Genomic DNA, 20,330 nt, shown 5'->3' on the forward strand with positions numbered 1-20,330 from the left:
AAACCTAGAAGTCTTGGTCTAGATGCACTGACCAATTTCTAAATGCTCTGTGCTACTGTACATCAACTGTATAGCTGCTCTCCCTCTTCTGTCTGGAAATGCAATTTTGTTGTGGATTTGTTTGAAACTCTCCTGTTTGCTCCTTTGCGAAATTCCCTCTCTGCATAGGGAAGGTGGAGCAGAAATTAAATCACACCTACAAAATGAATGCTTTGTTAAAGAGGGGAGTATTGCAAGTTGCTCAAGGATTTGGGGGCAGCCTTATCACCCTATTTAAATGTGGTGATCTTTCCTATGTGTATTATGTAACAAGAGGTTCAGCACCCTGCCTCAGACCTCCACAAATGTCACTGGAATTGAAAACCCTCCAGCAGAATGTAGATCAGAAGGACTGAAGGACTTGATGGGTAATTAAAGTAGAGGACAAAGATGATTATCAAAAGGCAGCTCATTATACACTTACATCCCTTTTAGATGAGCTGCATCTTGATCACAAGTGAAAATTAAAGTGTTATCAGGAAGTAGATACAGAGCCTGCTGGTTTTCTCTTATTAACAACCTCTTGCCTAAAATAAAGCTGAATGTCACAAAGGTAACCCCTGAATGGTTACCTTGACCTAACTTTTCCAAATGCCATAAATACCATGCAAGTTTCTCATCACTTTTCTAAAAACTGTGATTGCTTTCACTGATTAATGAGTTTTTAAGCCACCTAAAACATCATAAGGAAACACATCTGATATCAGAACATCTTTTACAGTACAATTTTGCTCTTTAATATGAGTCCAAAAACCAGCTGCAGACTTGGCTACCTAATTTTTGAGACAGAGTGCACTGTTTTCTATTAAAAAGCCTGCAGCTATCAAGCATTTTCAGAGATCTTATATCCAGGATTGGCTTCTGTGCCTAATATCTCTTGTGTGTTCTGGCATGAAAAAGAGAAGCTTAATACATTTGAAATATCAATGTATTAATATAAAAAAAATCATGCCTAGATTAACTATATAAGCAGTTAATATATCCCTGTTTATCTATGGGACCACTACTAATAAAAGGTCATTTGATAAGTGATCTAATATGTACTGGGAAAATAAGAACCAATGCAAAGACAAATACTCAAAAAGACTCAAAATACTGCAAAGCCTCAAAATACTAAATGGATGGGTTGTGTGCACCCATCCCTTGCATTCTGTCTTGTCCTTGCTGCCCTAGCCTGTGTAACTTTCAGGTTTGTGCTTGAATCTGATCACCAAATCAAGTCCTTCATCTGTAAAGGAATGGTAAATGGTCATCACAAATGTCACCACTGAGGAGAAGAGAGTCTTTTGGTGATGCTTATTGGCAAGATACATTTTGATATTGAGCATGAACACCCAGTGCAGAACACAACACATTTCAGTGTGACTGAAATTCTGCACTCACAACAGTTCATTTGTGGTGGGCGCAGCTGAAACACAGTGTACTCATCAGCCTGGCTATGGGTGAGAAAGGTCTGGATGTCAGCTGCAAGGTTTAGGAAAGCAGGTAAAGCAAGGTCCTAATTCTGCAGGGATGCACAAAGACACCTGGCTGGTTTGTAGCCTTTTTCAGTTTTTTGAGCTGTTTTCAGCCCACACGCCATATCTATTGTTTTGACACTATCAAAGCCCTATGGTGGTTTCAGCCAAACTTCCTGGCCCCCTGTGCTGTCATGGAGCAGCAAGGAGGGCCTGCTGCACGAGGGAAGACAAGCCAGCAGTGGAGGGGCAATGTAGGGCAGTGGCCTCACTGCTGAGGCTGCAGTCCCATAGCACCCGAAGAGCAGCAGAGCAGGTCTGATGGTGGAAACCAGCGGCACACAACAGTCCTGTGATCATTGGACAAGTCCATGGGGATGAGGGATGTCCATGTCACACAGGGAAGTCAAATCATCAAGGCAAAGGCAGAATCAGACAGGCACAGTGCTGGATTCCTGCAAAGCAGATCAGGCAAGCACCAAGGGCAAGGACCTGGGTTCAAACACTGCTCTTGAGTCAAGAGTCTTGTGAGATTCCCAGGAGGGTTCCCACAGCTCTCTCACACAGATCCTCCTCACTGAGCAGCTGGATCCAAGGGCACCCAGCTGTAGGCAGTCAAACCCCTCAGAGGACCAGGAGGAGAGCCTGGCAGTGCCTTCAGGATGGAGGCAGGGAGCTGTCAGTCACCTCTGCACCAGGGACACGGGGAAACTCTGGTGCCTGTAATAGTCACCATCACTGAGCCCCATCCTGAGCAACCTCAGGATGACCGGCACTGAGGAGCTGCCAGGCCATCAGTGTGTACCCACGAGGGCAGCCTCACCAGACTCAGAACCTCACGGCATTCCTGTGCTCCCAAGCACCCTGTGCCTTTATGGCACAAACATACCAAGGCTTCTGCATATTTACTGGGCTCACCATGCTTCCACAGAACCCGAAGTTACCCTCTAGGAGAAAGAGGCTGTGCACCACAGAGGGCTGTCCCATCAAACTTCCAAGTGAAGGAGCATATACTAGCCTGCCTGCTAGTTTAGCTGCCAGTGGGGAGTCAGTGTTTAAATGTGAACATGTACACTTTTGATTTTCCTCCCCAGCCTTTAAATAAAGATCATCTTTGCAATATAATACTACATGTTGGAGTATCCTTATACTTTTGCTCAGCATGGCACAAAAAAATGTGTAGAGCTCCATCTCAGCACAGCACTTGCTAAGATGGCAGAGCAATTAAAACTGTTGTCTCCTGTTTTATAAAAGAGGCACAAACTATAAGTTTTGATAATTGCAGTGCCATGGCATCGTAAGATTAACTCATTGTTTCAGGGTTTTCTTCAGCCCAGATTCAGGTTCCCAGTGTGATGGTGTCACAAATGAGCAAAGCAATTTGAGAGGAAGGATAGATGAAGAGGAAAGCTGATAGATGTGCTCCTGTCAGTCACTCTCTCACAATGACCGTGCCACAATTTCTGCTGAGTCACTCTTGACTAAGTTATTGATGTTATGGAATGTCCTCTGGATCCCCTTCCAGGAGGGGAACACATAAGGCTATTAAATCAATCCACAATTTCAGTGAATATTTGATGAAAGGCAGCTACCCAGTGCACAGGCTAGAGAAGACTAAGCACTACAGCTGAAGAAGAATGCTTTTCTTCCCAAACACAAGTTCCTTCACTTCAAATCCACATGTCTGTCTGTCCTCTGTTCTGTAACCATTCAAAACAACCCTGTGGTCTACATATTAAGAGAACCCTATTAAACTGGGAACCTTTATGGTCATGTTCTCTGATATGATTTCTTTCTAGAGCCCATACGCTTTGTGATATTGTGAACAATTCAAAGTTTAGTGAGACAGGAAAGCATCACCTCTGTGTTTCAGCTTCATGCTTCTGCTTTCCCTCTACTATTCCTGGTGGGAAAAAATCTTCTGGCTTGGAAATAATAATAATAATAAGCAGCTTCTCCTTATGGTCTAACATTAGGAAGAAAAACAACCTCACAGAGATGTTATCCATTTTTCAGTAATCAGGGTAATTATTACCAACAATTCATACCACAGCTAGCACAGCAAAACTCCCACTCTGACTGTATTTAACTTTGTTTATTGAGGATAACAGACATCTTTTCTCATATCAAAGCCTGAAGAGGGAATTACCAACAAATTCTGGCACAAAAATCACATTCTTTTAAAATACACCATTATACATCATGAGATCCCTGAAACCAGAGAAGTCTCCATAAAATAAAATTCAGACCACATTATTTCAAAAGGTTTTTAGGGGAGGGATAAAAATGATAGTAAAAAAATGATAGTACAATTACAGTCAGTGGAAAATCAATTGAAAAAGGAAGCAGGAATACCCCTATGATGACAGTGTATTTCCTGAAACAAAAATCAAGACACAAGTGTTGTGTGAAATGGTGCTGTCTCATACTTTAAATAAAACTAGAAATCCTTATTTCTTTTTTTTTGTTGGATTGCTGCTATATACAGAGTATGAAAAATATATTTATTCAATATAGAAGTAGAGCATGATAGATTCTTTCCTCAGTTGAAAAAATTATTAAAAGTTTCTTAACTAAAAGTATCAAATGTAAAAGCAATTTTTTTCCTTTGTAAAAAAGTGTTACATTTTACAAGAAAGTCATATTGTTTCACTGGCAGACGATGCTTACAGCAGTGATGTCATGTTTCGAACTTTTCAGGGTTTCAGAAACAATGGTATAACCCTTAAAACACAGATATAATCCACAATCAAGACATAAACCACAATACAGCGTAGACATCACACATTATTCATGGTGAGGAAAGTATTGTAATATAAACAACTATTACAAAAATATGCAAAAAGTTATAGTTTAAGTCTTAAATTTACACTCAGGAATATCTCACAATGTTACAAAAACAATTCAGACTTTCTCTTGTCAAATGGACAAAACAATGAGGCTATACTGGCATGCTATTATGCCTCAGGTAGCTGTAACTTAAGTTTTGGTGATTCTGGTCACATAACAAGCTTAGACCTTACATGATAAATGATTAACAAGCTGAACAGCCTCAGCTTTGTGTGATTTTCTCCACAGTCACACTGTGCAGTTACTCTGCACAGTTCACAAAAACAGGTGAAAGCCTGAATAAACAAAAATGATCCCATTGGCAATTATTCCACCATCCCATTTGCCACTTGTAGACATGAATTCTTTACTGAGGAGGACTGTGATACCTCCTCCCATGTGGATGTCCTGATCCTCTACCTGGAGAGAGTAAGAGAGGAATTAAATCATTCAGTGAACATTAAAGCAAAAAACAAGGGCTTATTAAGATAGCATGCAAGAAAAGCTACAACTATACATGTCTTAAAAAAATACATGTCCCTGTCCAATTGGTGTGTAATTATGTATGTATGTATGCATGTATTCTGAGATCCTGGAGGATAAAGTGCATGGTGTCTCTTTTTAAAACTCTTGGGTGACTGTAACTTTTAAGCCTAGTCCAGTTAATGGGTTGGGATAGTGAATGTCATCTGTGACTGGTAGATCTGACTACATGAATTCAGGTAAGGATAATATGCTGTTTAGAACCAGACATAGGTTATATTTACAAATATTTTCATACTGGTTTAAGTGTGCCTGTGCATCATAGTGCTTTAGTTAGAGAGCTGTATTAGCAAAGCAGCACCCACAATGTCAATTAAATCTTTTCTCAGCACTGAAGTTCCACCAGGTCCCATCTGCATTACAGTTCTACCAAAATCCTATTAATCAGAAGCATGCTTGAAAGCAACACCAGTGTGGAAGACTTGACTCAGTATCTTGTAAATGAGAGGCTGCTTGTATTATCAGCAGTTATGTGTTTTAGAGTGTGCTAAGACTGAAGTGAATGTACCCTTTTGATGCAGTTACATTCTGTGAAGAAATGGATAATTAACAGTGGTTTCCATAGTTCTTAATGCTCAGTTTATTTTTAGGTTCTTATAGATTGAGTTAACACTGTGATGTAAAAACCAATGTATTAGTGGTCTTAACTTGTAATTAATGAAGTTTGTCTACCAATAGGGTATATGGGCTGTGGTGTGGTGTTGCAGCCACAAACCTAAAATCCATGAATTATCAAACAAGAAATATTAAGGGAAAATCTACCTTCCTGAGGCTTAGATGTCCTGCTCTGAGTAACACAGATGTGCTTTTATCCATTTGTAACACACAGCCAAGAAATTTACGGAGAGAAGTTAAATGAATACAATCGAACAAACCAACCCCCCCTTCAACCTTCCCAAAATGCAGAAAAAGCCACAGCTGAGTTCTCTGCACTCAAAATACAGCACAGCAGCTGGGTACAGCAGCTACTACTGGCCATGTAACGAAGGATGCCTGAGTCCAGTTCTTGTTCTGCCTGAGGGGATTCCAGCCATCCTCCCAGAGAAATGCCACTGCTTCTCAGGTTGATGCTTTCTTGGTGGAGGCACTCTTTCCTCCACTGCTGAAGCTGAGACATTGTCACAGAATTCTTAAACATTAACTGGTAAGAGAGAGCAAAGGCTGCCTAATCATTATATACACTCCTGATACAGAAGATATGGGTCCCATGGTTACTGTTCCATTACTTTTTACTGTATTTAATCCTATGATTTATGTATTATATGCAACAGCAGGAGCCATAACAGTGTGCCATGGAAAGCTACACAGAGGATGGGATAGACAGATATCAGTATTATCACCAGGGAGTTTTATCACATAAGCTACCATGAACAGAAAATGGCTGTTCTTTTTTTCTCTCTCTTTGCTGAGACACACATATAACAGACAACAGCTACATAGAGAAGTAACCCAAATACCTGTGCTAATATTAGCAAACTTCATAGAAGAATTTTGCCAAAATGAGTCATGTTGGCAGATCACTTTAAAAGGAGCTCTAAAACATTGAAGGGCTCTTTTATAAGGACAGATGTCTTTTTCCAATAAACCTGTTTCACTTATAACACAGGCAATTTAACTGCAGTTATGGGATCATGTTTTAAGAGTGTCCTGAGGGTAAGAAATAGGGATAGTGTAGAAGAAGCCAAGATGTTTAAATAATGCTACTGAAAGACATTTATAACACAGCAGCACAGTTACTGTGGAACTTACTTTGTGGAATACACCTAGCCATAAAATCTCTGGAGCTGGTCACAGATTATCTGACCCCTGAATATCAGGTTTCTTCAGATGGTCAAGAACTGGTAACAATGACCAGTTTGGGTTTTGCATATGGTCAGCATACATACTCTATATTTTAGCTTTATATTTTACATAGAGGATCAAATAATATTATTTATGAATCAAATGATATTATCTTACTCTGAAGCATTCAACAGTGGCAGCTGAAACACATTTAAGATTTTACTGTATCTATTTTTTATTTATCTTTCCTAATCACATCAGTGATCTTATTTGAAAACCTCACTTGGAAATATAAAAGAAATTCAGGTTCTGCAGACTTAATAAAATAATTGATGTTTTTTAGACACCTCTCTTCCTTATTTTCTTTAATCTACATATATGCGCTTCAACTCACAGTAACGAGGAAGTAAAACTGAATTAACTCAGCTCAACAGTGTTATCCACTGTGGTGTTTCACTGAAATGTCTGTTCTTTTCAAGAAGTGAGACTGGTGAATGATTTAAGATTAATGCCAAGGCAAGACAAAACTTGCATTTGTATCACTTAGGCAGTGACCTGGAAGCAGGGACCCTGATCTAGAAAACCACTTAAGAATGTGTTTAACTTTATTCATATGCTTGAGGGTTTTGTTGAAGTATGAACCAAGATCTGCAGCTAAAGACTTCAGACACATTTCTGTGCAGCTGTGCCAATTTGTTTTAGAACTGTTACAATTTTAAACACAGTTCAGCTGAGACCAAGCATGAAAATTACAAATACCACATGAAAGCTTATTTCCCAGAACACTGTAAGTAGAAGATGACTGCAGATTACAGTGCTACACTCCACCTCACCCTGCAGAGTCGGTTTTTGCAAGGGGCAATACAAAACTGTGTAACTGATGCTGATCCCTTGTGAAAACTGACCTAGAACAGAGGCTAGACAGAGTTAAAGAATGATGTAGGTATTTATTAAAAGGCCTCAATGGATACACCTTGGGCAGTACAAGAGCCCAGCCAGGGCTACAACCAAGATGAACCCAAAATGGTCACAAAAATGGATGACCGGTCATGAGGTCTCACATTTTTATAAGTTTTGGTCCATTAGCATATTGGAGTTAATTGTCCAGTTACAGCTTTAGGTTATGAAGTCCCATCCTTCTTGTTTTCTCTCTTCTGTCCACATTGTTCATGCTCTGGGCCTGAGACTAGTATGGATTGTCCTTGGCTGGAAAAGGACTTGTTCTGTCTACCTACTCTGTGAAGAGAGCTTACCAAGCCTTAAGATGAAGCTCAGAACTACACACTAAAGCAGCACAGAATCTGAAAAATATAAAAGCTAAAACTTAAAGCATCAATGCAAGTTTTGTTGCTGACTGCTGGAGGGTTACTGCACACATAAACATGAACTGCAGGTAGACACAGAGCTGTTATACTGGTGGTAGGGACAATTCCAAACCCACAAACATGCACCCATTTTTTACCTGGGGATTGCAGATGTCTCTCCCTCATCTGGTTGTGATATGGAGAAACAACATGACTTCTGTGTGGCTGGTGGAGCCTGGGATTAAAATTTCTTGCTTCTTCTTCGGAATAACCTAATGCAATGAGCACCTCTGACAATATATAAGATTAAATGGAGAAAAAGAGGGACAGTGTATTCTTTTTCAGGAAACAGTATTTCTTAGTTCTGTGCCAAAATACTCAAGCACAATTACGATCTTTCCAAGCTAAAGTCAGCCTAACAAGCATGGTTCTTGTCCTCATTTCCATCTATGCACATCATGATTACAAGCTGTTAACAAGTGTATTTAGAAACCAGATCAAAATTTTATGACACAGATTTGGAGACTGCAGTCTTTAAAACAAACAGAAATCCCTCTCCAAATTGGAATCACAAATCATAATTAAAATGGTTAAATATAGCTCTCAAGGAAAAGCAGATGCTACCAAGGTCTGGTATTATAAATCACCAACAGATATCCTCAATTTTGAGTGTCCAGCATGAACTTGTTGTGGAGCCACATCAGAAGTATTGCTGCCCCATAATACAAAGTACTGAACTAGCAGAAAATAATTCTGTCTGTTGTAATTTGCTCAAGGAATTCTGAAGCGGTAATTTAACTGATCAGGTATTAGGCAGGTAATAAATATAATATGAGCATAAACACTGGGATTCAGTGTAAATTATTTCAAAGTCTTGAAGCCTCAACATTCAGGCTGATATGTGATTGATTTAAAAAACCTTTTGGATGTTTTTTACCCCAAAAGTCAGGCAGCTCAGGTAGGGAAAACAAATTTGCAAACTGAGTTCTTTAGCAAACTGTGCTGTAAAGCTGGGTGAAATAGCAAGATCTTAAGCAAGAAAGCAGAGTTTTTCAAAGTGCCCAAAAGCTCTCTTCTATTTTGAAATATGTCAGCGAATGCAATAAGAAGTATTTCATCTTCAATGCCTCATTCTTACCTTCAGTTATCAATGTTAAATAGCTCCCCTGAGGGATTGAAAGAAAAAGCTGGGCAATTTTTCCTATAAAAATATCTTTAGTCACTGAATAAATAGTGATGTTTCTGTCAATTGATGATACTTATTGCATATATCTCACTAGCTATGTACCTAGATGGTAATATTATTCTATATAAACTTGGGTAATCAAATTCACATAAATTGCTAAAAAGAGTAAATATTTTCTTAGATCTTTTCATTGCTTCTTGGATAAAGAACTTCAAATTTACTTAGTTTGATGGCCTGCCTATGTAATTGCTGCTGCTGTTGAAGGATAATTTAGCTCATCTATATATTAACTTGATTGAGAAAATTCACACAATGCTAACCTACTAATTGATTCCTTCTTGGTCTGCTCTGTATTGTTCTGTTCTTTGCCATGCAAATCTTGCAAATGAGAGATTTCAGATTCTGGAAGGGTGTGTACAAAGACTCCTGCAGAAAACACAGTTAAAAATCAATTACTCAACTGCTCTTCTTTCTTCAGGTGTAGCACAAATTAAACACATTAACAACAACTATAAGACTTGTCTTAGCCACACTTGTGCATGCATGAAGCTGGTAGATCTGGTTGACCCTTTAACAGGAAATAAAGTTTGAACATTTAATATTAAATGTGGGTACCAGGAGGAGTGAGTAGGGGTGCAGAAAAAATGCTTTCCCCTTTCTCAGTGAAGTAGCTTTTCCTTCTCTGCTCACATTTGCAAATCCCTTGCTGTCCTGTCCTATTCTATGACCTTGCACCTGCAGATATCCTTAACTAGACTTCCATCTGCAATACCTCAGGCAGAGATGGTTAAAGCTTCCAGATAAGGACTGATGAACTCATGGGAAACACACCAGTTAGAATCTGTCTCTTAATCTCATACATTACAAACAGAACTTACCCAACAGTAATACATCTGCCCCAATTCCTGGCTGATAAAATATAACTCAGTCTAAAAAGAAATGGGGGAATTAAATTCAAATGTTTACCTTGTGGTGTGATAAAAAAAAAAAAATTCTACGTCAAAAGGACAAGCTGAAGCTATATAAGGGTGCAATACTGAGAGATGTGCTACATCCTTGACTTTCTCTGATTTCTGTGAGTTTTGAAAAAGTGACAGATCTTAGAATGTATTTTTTTTCTGATTGGTACCAGGTATGTGGGATTTACTACACAATGAAGAGGATTAGGAAAAGAGAGATTTTAGAATAATATCTTAATTTGTTATTTTCATAAAACTGAACTGATTTTTACAGGACGACATTTCCCTTTGAAGATGACAGGATAAGGTAAAAAAATCTAATAGGTAGCAAGGCTGCAGTAACTAGAGAGGTTTCTTAAATTAAAGGTAGAGTCTGACTCCCTGAATGAACCCTGCTGAGAACTTCCCTAACTCCCCTAATACATTTCTTGAGTTAACAAACATCTTCAGAGAGACTTGATTAAAACCCACAGATTTTTTAAAAATTTTGTTTTACCATACAATCTGGGTCCAGCCTGTGAAGAGCACAGAGAGAAACCTTTCATTTTATTCCTGGGAGAATAAACTCAGAATGTATGGAGATTGGATGAAAAGTGAGATCAGAAAAGAACAAAACATCAATTATGCCGACCCCATGATGTAATTTGGTTTTAATTTAAAAAAATTGACCATGAACATACTCATTAGTGAGAAGCACAATAAAAAGGCTAATAAAGTGATAATATCATTGCCTCACTTCTTTATGAGACTATTATAGCCAATTTTCTGTGTGGATAAACAAACTAATATGATTACAGTTTTGAAAACCAGAACAAGCATAATATGAGCTTAGCATAATTTTGTAAAAAAACAAGATGGCTCTATTTTTATTCTTATCACAAGCTGTCCATTTTTTTATCTTTAACAGCTGTTAGGCTACAAAGAGCTGAGCTACACAAAAACCTGCCCACAAAAATATCAACTGTATTTAGTGTACACATTTTCTTCTTTTGGTATAAGAACCAAAAGGAAGGTAGGAAGCAAACCCTAAGATGTTCAAAATTTTTGACACACATGTAAATATTTAAACAGGATTGTATTTCCACTGCAATTGTCAGAAACCTATTAACTGTATTTAAGCCTATCAGATTCAAAACAACACTGATTCTGAGATTGCCTCAAGTGCCTGAAGTAAAGCAACTGTCTGGATAATAGAGAAAGGACCCTTGGACTTAGGAGACAAGCACTTAACAACCAAAGGAATAACTTTCTCATATAATTTTTCTTTCCCACAACAAACATACCATTTAGAATAACTTCTTTTCTGCATACCACCACAAGTACTGTCACTATCACCAGATTAGATTGGTGGTGCTCAAGGTTAGATTGTTAACAAACAAGTGCTGAAAGATCTTGGCTTCCAGCAGTACATTAAGCTCTGCCAGGAACTAAGTACCATTTTTATTTATTAAAGCTGAATTATAATAAGAGGAAAAACCAATCCAATATGCTTGTTCCCTTGCCAGTGTTCCCAAGCAAACTGGCATCTCTTGGCAATTCTCCCCAGAACAGATTCTTGCCTCAAACTGATAAGCTGAAAGCTATTTTATTAGTCTGGGTACATATCTCTGCCATATATGTACCATAAAATTGTACCTAAAAAGAAAAAGGTATTTAAACTACTCTAAAAGTTCACATAGCTAGAGTATTTTTCCTCACAACAGAACAGTTTATCTGGAGTTTGTTTAAAACAGAGCATCGGGCTTTAAAAAACTCTAACCTAGATATTTCAGTTGACCAAACATATTTCTAACTCAGTTTTAGGAAAGTAAGATCTTTCTTCATGTTCATTATAAAACAGAATAAAATAGAACTCCAACACTAACACAACATTTTTAAATGTTAGCTAAAACATACTACATGACACATTTAAAAATATCTGTATCAATTAATATAAAAGGTGTACAGATTTAAATTTTTATTACCCACTAACCTGAATTCTACCCAAGAGGAAAACAAGTATCAATTTCATTTTAGATACTTTAACATTTTCCCATTTATTCTTTAAACCCTCTATAGTTTTGTAGAAGTCCTGCATGAAATTCCTGGATGAACCATTAGCCCAATCCAAAATCTACTGAAATCAACAGACCAATTAATAGGAACCACAGGATTTGGATAGAGGTTATGGTCCTAATCATATGATTGAACACATATGGAAAGGATTATTCTCCTTCTTCATGCTAAAAGCATGTTCATTCCACCCACCCACAAGAGCTGCACTCCTCACTCCAGACCAGCATGGTATGCAGCTGGACACAAAATCAAAAAAGATAACCAGTTATATAAAAATAACTGGCACTGATGCGTAAGATTAAAATAAATCAAAACGGAAACATTTTTTCTCTACAATTAATTCAACCTCAAGTGATACATTCAGTAGCAGGTAAAAGCATTTCAAAGGTAAGATTTTCAAAAGTAATTAAATGGTACAGGCTTTTCAGACATGTTAATTGAGAAAGACACATCATTGAAGGTCTTTAGAGCTACCTTCCCAGATGGGTACAGATCCACCCAAGCATCTCTCCACATATTCTGTGCTGGTGGGGCACGAGGCAGGTCTGGTTTGAGGCTTCCCCAGTGCATCAGCACAGTCTGGCACTGAGCCCAGCAGACCCCATCTGTGAACCTGGCCATGCTGCCCCTGAGCAGTGCACAGTGCTCAGCAGGACTCCCTGCCCAGACAGGTCTGAAATCACACTGCTCTTTTGGTAACACAGCATGCAAATCTTGTAAAGGTCCAGATTTGTAAGATAAAGTGGGACTGAGAACCAAATAAGTACTTAGAGCTACAGGAAGGTACTTGGTGAGATTCTAAAAGAAATACCCATATTTACCTACTCTAAAATAATGTACCTTCTTCTGATTTGAAGCTCCTCTTTGAATTTGCCAAACCTTCATCTCAAAATTTAGGTTCCTCAATGCCTCTAAAAATATCACTCTCAAACATTTGGTTTTTTAAAGGTGTTCTTAATATGTTGCTTAAAATATTATGGGAGAAAGATCTCATTAATATCTCAGTACTAGAAAACTATCGTGGGCATTTTCATTTTTGAAATTGACAACTATTTTCCTTCTATTATTTTCTGAGTAGTGGGAACAAAATTAAAGGTAAAATTACAGCTTCTTTCATAAGCTCAGTATTTCTACTTTTTTTAAAATTATTTTTTGTGGAGAGAAAGAAAAAGGAATAAGATAAGAAAATACAAAGAAAAGGGGGAAGTGTAAACATGAATACAAAAACAATCAACAAAACAGACAGGTACATTTTTACAAAGGATGCAGAACTAAAACGAAGTGATCACTTACATTGCCTTCCAAAAGTTCTTCCATAGAGCAACCTTGGTGTGCCTTCTGGTATTTTTCTTGAAAAAGTTTTCCATCAAACACTGCCCAAGGCATCAGATCATCCATCCTGAACGGAAAGCCACAGGCACTGTTGGCCATGAGCAGCGTGGTAAGGCCACGGACAAGGACAGCACCCAGGTGTACAGCCCTGGAGTCTACCTGTAGCAGCTGGGAACACACACACACAGGAAATATGAGCCACCTCATATGGTTTTTGTACCCCATATAAACACACAAGCAGCAGAGAAAATGGTCAGCTGTCCCACTGTTGTGACAATGATGGTCCTCGACTCCACAGCACAATTTGTCTGACGGCTCTGTATCTAGTTTTATTCAATAAAGTGGAAGAAGTGAAGTTTAACAAATACAGCATCTCATTCAAGTTTTTAAGACAAATACATTCAAAATGTAAATGGAAAGACAAAATAAATGGCCCCCCCAGTATTTTTCAAGCATTAGCAGCTCTGCAAGGAAAAAAGTTCTGTTAGTGGAATGCAAAACATGAACTGGGAGTACAAACTGATGTGTACAGTGATCCACTGACCTTCCAGAGTTTGCTTACCCCAGAAATGTTACAGTGTTTAGACATCATTTAAATTGCAGCATTTGACAGAACAAAGTTTATTTTGTATCCCAGCTTTTATTTTAAACACTCCAGAATTTCCTTTGACTGTAATCTGAAAGTCAAATTATTTCACTTCAACCTGGATGTCTCCAGAAGAAATACTGGAATCGTGTGACCTCATTTAGAAAATGCAAAATGAGAAGCTCAACAAGACAATTAAAACTCACAGCCAAGATAAACTCCATGTGTGAATTTGACATCCTGTTGTGGCAGAGGACAGCAAAATATAAAAATCTTGAATCCAGTATGGGGAAACTCTGACTTTAAGTATTGTTTAAACAGTACAAAGCTCTCAGTGGGCAATGCCTTTTCCGGTCTGTTCCATAGCAGTCTGTTAGGATCAGGAGAGATTCATAACAGCGTGGCCATCCATACTGTAATCCCTGGTAGGTGGTGTACCCTTAGGGTATAAATTATACCAGAAATGGAATAGTATCCAAAACAGTCCAGAACAGAAAGAGCAAAAAGTGACTCAACTTGTTTTAGCCCTAGCTCCTGCAGAGGTGTGAATTATTTGTTTGAAATGCAATGGAAAGGGTTGGCCATTATTACTACATCTTACACCTTGAAAGATCTCCAAAAGACTTAAAGGTATGAACATACAGTATCAGTGCCTTATGTTTTAAAAAATGACTAGAAAAATCAGTGAAATGTAGTACTAATAAATCAGAATTTTTTCTTCCCAATGTCCACATAACAAAACCTTTGCCAGCAAAAAAGAGCTACAAAGCTTCTTCCAAGAATGAAAATCATAAATCGTTTGGAGGATAGAGCCAGACCCTGGTGAAGGAATTAATTTTTCTGTACTATTATACAATGAGCTGAGCTCTGTTGCAAAATTTGACTAGGTGAAGCTGACCTCTGTGATGGGGCTCTCCCCAGCCACAGACAAGGGGAGGTAGGGTTCTGTTAAGCTGACTTGAAGATACAAGGTGCATCTCCATGGGCTGCTTTCTGCAAAATGCAAAAGCAGAAGAGGACTCAGATATGAAGTTGCAGGCGAGGAGATGCCAGGCAGGGAAGTTGAGAGCCCTCTGGGAAGAACTTATTCTGTCTCTAGTGATTCCTGGAAAGGCATCAGGCCCACCACCAGGGCACTGACCCAACATGACAGTCAGTAGCTGAAATTCATCCAGTGCAGACAACTGGCGACAACCACTGGCATCCAGACAAATGCAGACAACGCAAACTAATTTCACAGAACTGTAGGATGGTTTGAGTTGAAAGGGACCTTAAAGTTCATCTTTTTGGTTCATCCAGTTTCAAGCTCCTGCCATGGGCAGGGACACCTCCCACTAGAATTAGAGCAATCATTTAGAAAATGAAAGATCCATATTTTTCTGATCATGACATTTCATATTAGAGTAAGGAGACTCTTGAGACTCTCTCCTACCCTCCCTTTAAAATAAATGTACTTTCAGTAAGGGATAAGGCCATTGAGTTTCAGGAAGGTATTGCCTCCAAATGTCAGCTACCATTTTGCCAGCTGAGACTAGTAACTACATGCACACTCATAACTCTCTTGCTCTGGCAAGTAAAGCAGGGGTTTGCAAACTGTTTAACAATGCTGAAGAGTACTTGAAAGAGGAATGTGGTTTAAGTGAACCAGTATTTGTACTAAAGTAAACTGCTAGAGTGCACACAGTCACTTATCATGTTGCAGCTGAGATTCTCACATTGCATTTACTAGATTGTTTCTGATCACCAGATCTAACCTGAAGATCTGCTAAGGAAGTGTGTCCACATCATTTACAACCCTAGTTGTGTTCTTTTCAGTTAAACTTGAGACATAGTGACCAAAAAGATAAAATAATGTTGCTGGCTCTATGGTTAGAGGACTTCATTGTCAAGGGATATCAGTCCAGGACTTTCCTAAAGCACTTTAGTACTGGGGGGTGGAGGGTTTGCGTTTGTGTGTGTGAGGGATATCAGGTAAGGTGTGGTGTTTTAATGGAAATTAGTATGAGCAAGACCAATGCAAGAGCTATCAACAGTGATTTCTTTGTTTGAAGAGGATAGGAAATACATTGACTAAAGGGTACTTTCTATTTTCCATGTCTGGCAATGAAAACCAAAGAAAATGAAAGCACAGTGAGTCTGTAACAATGAGGCTGTGCACATGGCAAACCACAGAGTGGCCTTGCCATGGGAATGCTCACAACTGCTTGGTGTCTGCAAGGTTAAGATGTCATGATGAGAAAAGGAAAATTCCAAAAGAAAAGAAGTCTTGTCTTGCAGGGCATTACACCCTTGAGATTACTTCCTTTCGGAAATTGTGTCCATTCTTTTTACTATTTCTATAAACTCAGGACCCCAGTGAACCACATGAGATGCAGCCCTGTGATCTCACTGTTGCTACTCCTACCACCAGCTGATGACATTTGTGTGAGAGACACAGGGACTGTGTGAGAATTGCTCCTCCTGCACCAGCTGCCTTTGCTCTGGGCCTGCTGCTGAGCCTCCCAATGGCAGCTCCCCACCCTCCCAGCACTTGGGGAAAAAAGAGAATTTTTTTCTGTTTGAAGACTCAGAACTCAAAAGTTCCCGGTCCTCTAGCACCATTGCAGCAGAGGTTATTGATATCAGAGGCTTGATCTGAACTGGGTAAGCTACTTGAAAAGAACAAGAGAAGTGCTACAGCATCCACAACACTATGCATGAAGTTTTTTTCTAACAATTTCAGAAATCTCTTTGCTAGAAGACTTATATCACTGAGTTCAGGCCAATCTCTGTGGCTGTGTGCATGTGCATTAGTGACAGAAAGAGGCCTGGCAGGGTGGAAGGTGTTTGCTCACAGCAGCACTTTGCAAGTCTAGACCGAGACTGCACATCCTGCTGTAGAGTGTTAACTTATAGGAAGAGAAATACATGGATCTTGTATGTGAAATGCACACTTCCACTTCAAATTTAATCTAATGAAATAATAATTAAAAAATAATCAGGATGTAAAAATACTTTTATGTTTAAGGAAATACTATTAGTCCTCTGACTCTTCTTTGTAGATTCAGAAGGGATTTTTTGATAGAGGTGTAAACCTTATTCTATGCATTTTGAAAGCTGCACAAACTATTTCCAGGAGCATACTAAAAAAATAATTTGCCCCTCAACTGATTGGAGTTTAAAAGCCTCAAATTCTGTCAAAATGATAAATAGGTTCTATGGCAGTTGAAAAGTGAGGGTGAGTATCTGAACATGCCAGATGTCAGCAGACAACAGCAAAGCCATCTCACCATCTGAATTTCTCGAAACCAAGGAGAAAATATATGATGACAATTTCACAGTTCTTTACTTGTGCTATTTTACATGTCCTCTGTATCTCAATGTACTAAATACAACATTTAATTTAAAATGTGTTCCTTTAGTAGGATTTTCAAAAACATTCTGGGCATGCCCTTTTTCAATGTAAAAAGTTTGTATTAGTAATTGCTACCTAGGTTAGAGTTTACTTTTTTCCTGTTCTGTTGCCTCCTTCCTGTGGTGAAGTTGAATACATAAGACATGACTATGGCTAACATTTTGATATAGAAATTTTAAAAGAAAAAGCTTTAAAATTACATAATACATTTTCTCCACTCCTCCCTTCCCCACCTTCCTCACCCACCTATAAAAGAACATACCTGTTTTTGTGATAAAAGGGAAAATATAACTCGCAAGGACAGGTTAGTATTTGATGATTTCTAGTTAAAATGAATCAATTCAACAACAATAGTTACAAATCAATGTAATTTGTCCCATGCAATAAACTGCTGGAATTCAAGTGGTAGCGATCAAAATCTGTGTACTTGTCTGGTTTAACCAGCTCCTTTTAGATCCATTTGAACTCAGTCGGTACATCATCAGCATTGATGCTTCTTACATTAACTCTCACAGCAGCCACCTGTATCTTAAATGATCAAATATTTAACCATAGGCAATTTGTGCTTGAGCAATAAAGGCAGCAGGTAGATGCTATCTCAGGAACTTGTCACTAGAACAGTCAGGCTTAGCCTTGCCTGAGAGCTCCAAGGCACACTGTGTTCTAAATACAGAGATGAACGCTCACTGAGACAAATCTGCAATGGAAAGCATCACTAAACAACCTCAACCCAAGACAGAGAGCAGACTGTCCTGCCTTCAGCCATTACTAATAAATTCCCAGTGGGAGCAGGCAAAGGATGCTAAAGCCCCTGCACACTGGAGCTCTACTCTCTGCTCTTGAGAAATGGATACCTACACTGGTGCAATGCTGGTAAATTACAGGACTGTCACCCTGCAGAGGTGGGCTGGTGAAATAGTGCATTTACTAGGCATCAGTCAGCTTTAAGCAACAAGCTGCTGGGCCCTGTCAAACTGAGGGGGGAGAGGAGTGCCAGTATTTTGAAAACAGACTAAGGTTTATTCTGATGAAAGATTATGGCTTAAATTAAGCTCTTCCTGCTTAAACAAGGTGTGTGCAAAGGAAAACAGGGATTGAAAAGAGATCCTATGAGGGCATTGGCTGCAACAGAAACTAGAAAAACCAGTTTTTAAACCCTTCTAAGACTTTGAAGTAAATATTTAGCTGTAAACAACCCAATTGTTTAGTATTTATATGTTCAGGAAAGTTTATTTACTGTGTTTTATCAGGACTTTGATGTAAAATGATACTTCTCTGTGGAACAACACTCATATTTACATTAAACCAAAACCACCACTGAAGTAAACTTTAAAAAAAATTAAATATTGCTTTTACCATTATGCACCATTAAGCATAATAACACAAAAGTATTACTGCTAACCAATTTGCAACTAGAAAAAATTTCCTTCAGTTTCAAAAAGATTACATCTTGTTTCTTGTTTAATTTTCATAAACAGTTGCTTTTATCAGAAATCTCTATCATATCCACAACAAACTCCAGCATAAGTGACACTTCTGTGATAATTAATTTCACAATTAAAAAGTTTTGTCCTCTCAGCTTATTTATTCAATTCTGCAATGGACAGCATGTTAACACCTGCAGAAGGACTGAAATAACATTACTTCCCTTATTTTAGCCACAACTGCTCAACTCTGATCCAAAGTGCTAGTGACAGCCCCCAGTACCTATGACATCTACAGAATGCTGACATCAGTTTTGAATTATAGTCACCAAACTAACCATCTGACTGTAGCCCAGCCAGCAGCCATGTCCCTTCTACAACTGTGAATGGATTTGAATTTCTAGTGTCTTAAATATTTACTCATGTTTTTGGTGATATACTTATCCTCAAATCTCCTCACCTTTCCAACACATAGATAATACTGAATTTAGTTGGTAGGGAAATACATTTTATTTTTTTGGGACTCTGAAAATACTTGTAGCCTGTAGCAATGTCTTCCTTTCACATGGATGCCCTAATAAAAGTGATGCCACAATAAAGTTTCATCCTGTTGGGCAATTTAGAGTGCCCTCTCCATTTTCCCTGCTGTCTATTTAAAACAACCAGCAGTAAGTATTGCTCTCTCAGACTCCTACATTTCTGTCAAATGCAGCTGAAATTGGCCAACGCATCCAAACGTTATTAGGGGACACAGAGAAAAAATTTAGAAAGCATGCAAAAGGTCACTTCTCTTCCAGTAACTTTCCACTGTAAGCCTTAAAAACACCAAACTTTTTCCACTCTTTTACTTTCTGACATTCACCATATATTTCTGTATTCTACTCTACACTGTCTAGCTCCATTACCAAAATCTTCAAAATGAGGGTCTTCATTTGCTGCTGCCTCATCCTGACCATACTCCTGATCTGAAGTCCTTATCCACACATTAATCATGATTCTTTAATCACAGGACTGGTCCATGGCACACAGTTTTAGGTGTAAAAATTCTGCCACCAACAGAACTACTGGGCAGAGTGTGCTTGGATGCCTTTGCTGATGCAGTCTGTCCTTCCACAGCCTCAGACCCCACTGGCAAATGACAGCTGCTTAGGCCTGAAACTGCTCAGTTCGCTGCTACAATTGTCCCAGGCTTAATTAGCTAAGCTTAAAAATATTTTAATTCTAAAATTCTTTATTTTCCTCCCTAGATTCAGAGTGGAGGTTCAAGGTTTATTCAATTGTCCTAATGTAGGATCATCCCCTCTCTTAAGCTGTTTGAGTTTATATTTCTTAAGGGTCTGATTTATTTCACACTGCAAACAACAGAAAGATCGGTGAATTTCTCAGAATTAGACCTGGCAAAATTTAGCATGTCTGCAGCACTGCAGCTTCCAGAAACAT

At 38.6% G+C, this 20,330-nt stretch overlaps 1 protein-coding gene across 4 annotated transcripts in view; it reads right to left on the bottom strand.

The window, feature by feature from the left end:
• Positions 1 to 3,627: 3,627 nt before the first annotated feature.
• Positions 3,628 to 20,330, bottom strand: part of FAM120B (family with sequence similarity 120 member B) — a 48,532-nt gene continuing 31,829 nt past the window's right edge. Inside the window, exons 7-10 of one of the 4 annotated variants that reach the window (XM_064708574.1) lie at positions 13,448 to 13,654; positions 9,461 to 9,566; positions 8,113 to 8,244; positions 3,628 to 4,745 (exon numbers count right to left, since the gene is read on the bottom strand). In XM_064708574.1, coding sequence (XP_064564644.1) covers positions 4,693 to 4,745; positions 8,113 to 8,244; positions 9,461 to 9,566; positions 13,448 to 13,654 — 498 coding nt within the window. In that variant the 3' untranslated portion in view covers positions 3,628 to 4,692. Of the gene's footprint in view, positions 8,245 to 9,460; positions 9,567 to 13,447; positions 13,655 to 20,330 lie in introns of all 4 variants that reach the window. The other 3 variants (XR_010439581.1, XM_064708573.1, XM_064708575.1) reach the window with 3 other exon arrangements.

The sequence above is a fragment of the Zonotrichia leucophrys genome, chromosome 3 (assembly GCF_028769735.1).
Source record: "Zonotrichia leucophrys gambelii isolate GWCS_2022_RI chromosome 3, RI_Zleu_2.0, whole genome shotgun sequence".
NCBI classification, from domain to species: Eukaryota; Metazoa; Chordata; class Aves; order Passeriformes; family Passerellidae; genus Zonotrichia; species Zonotrichia leucophrys.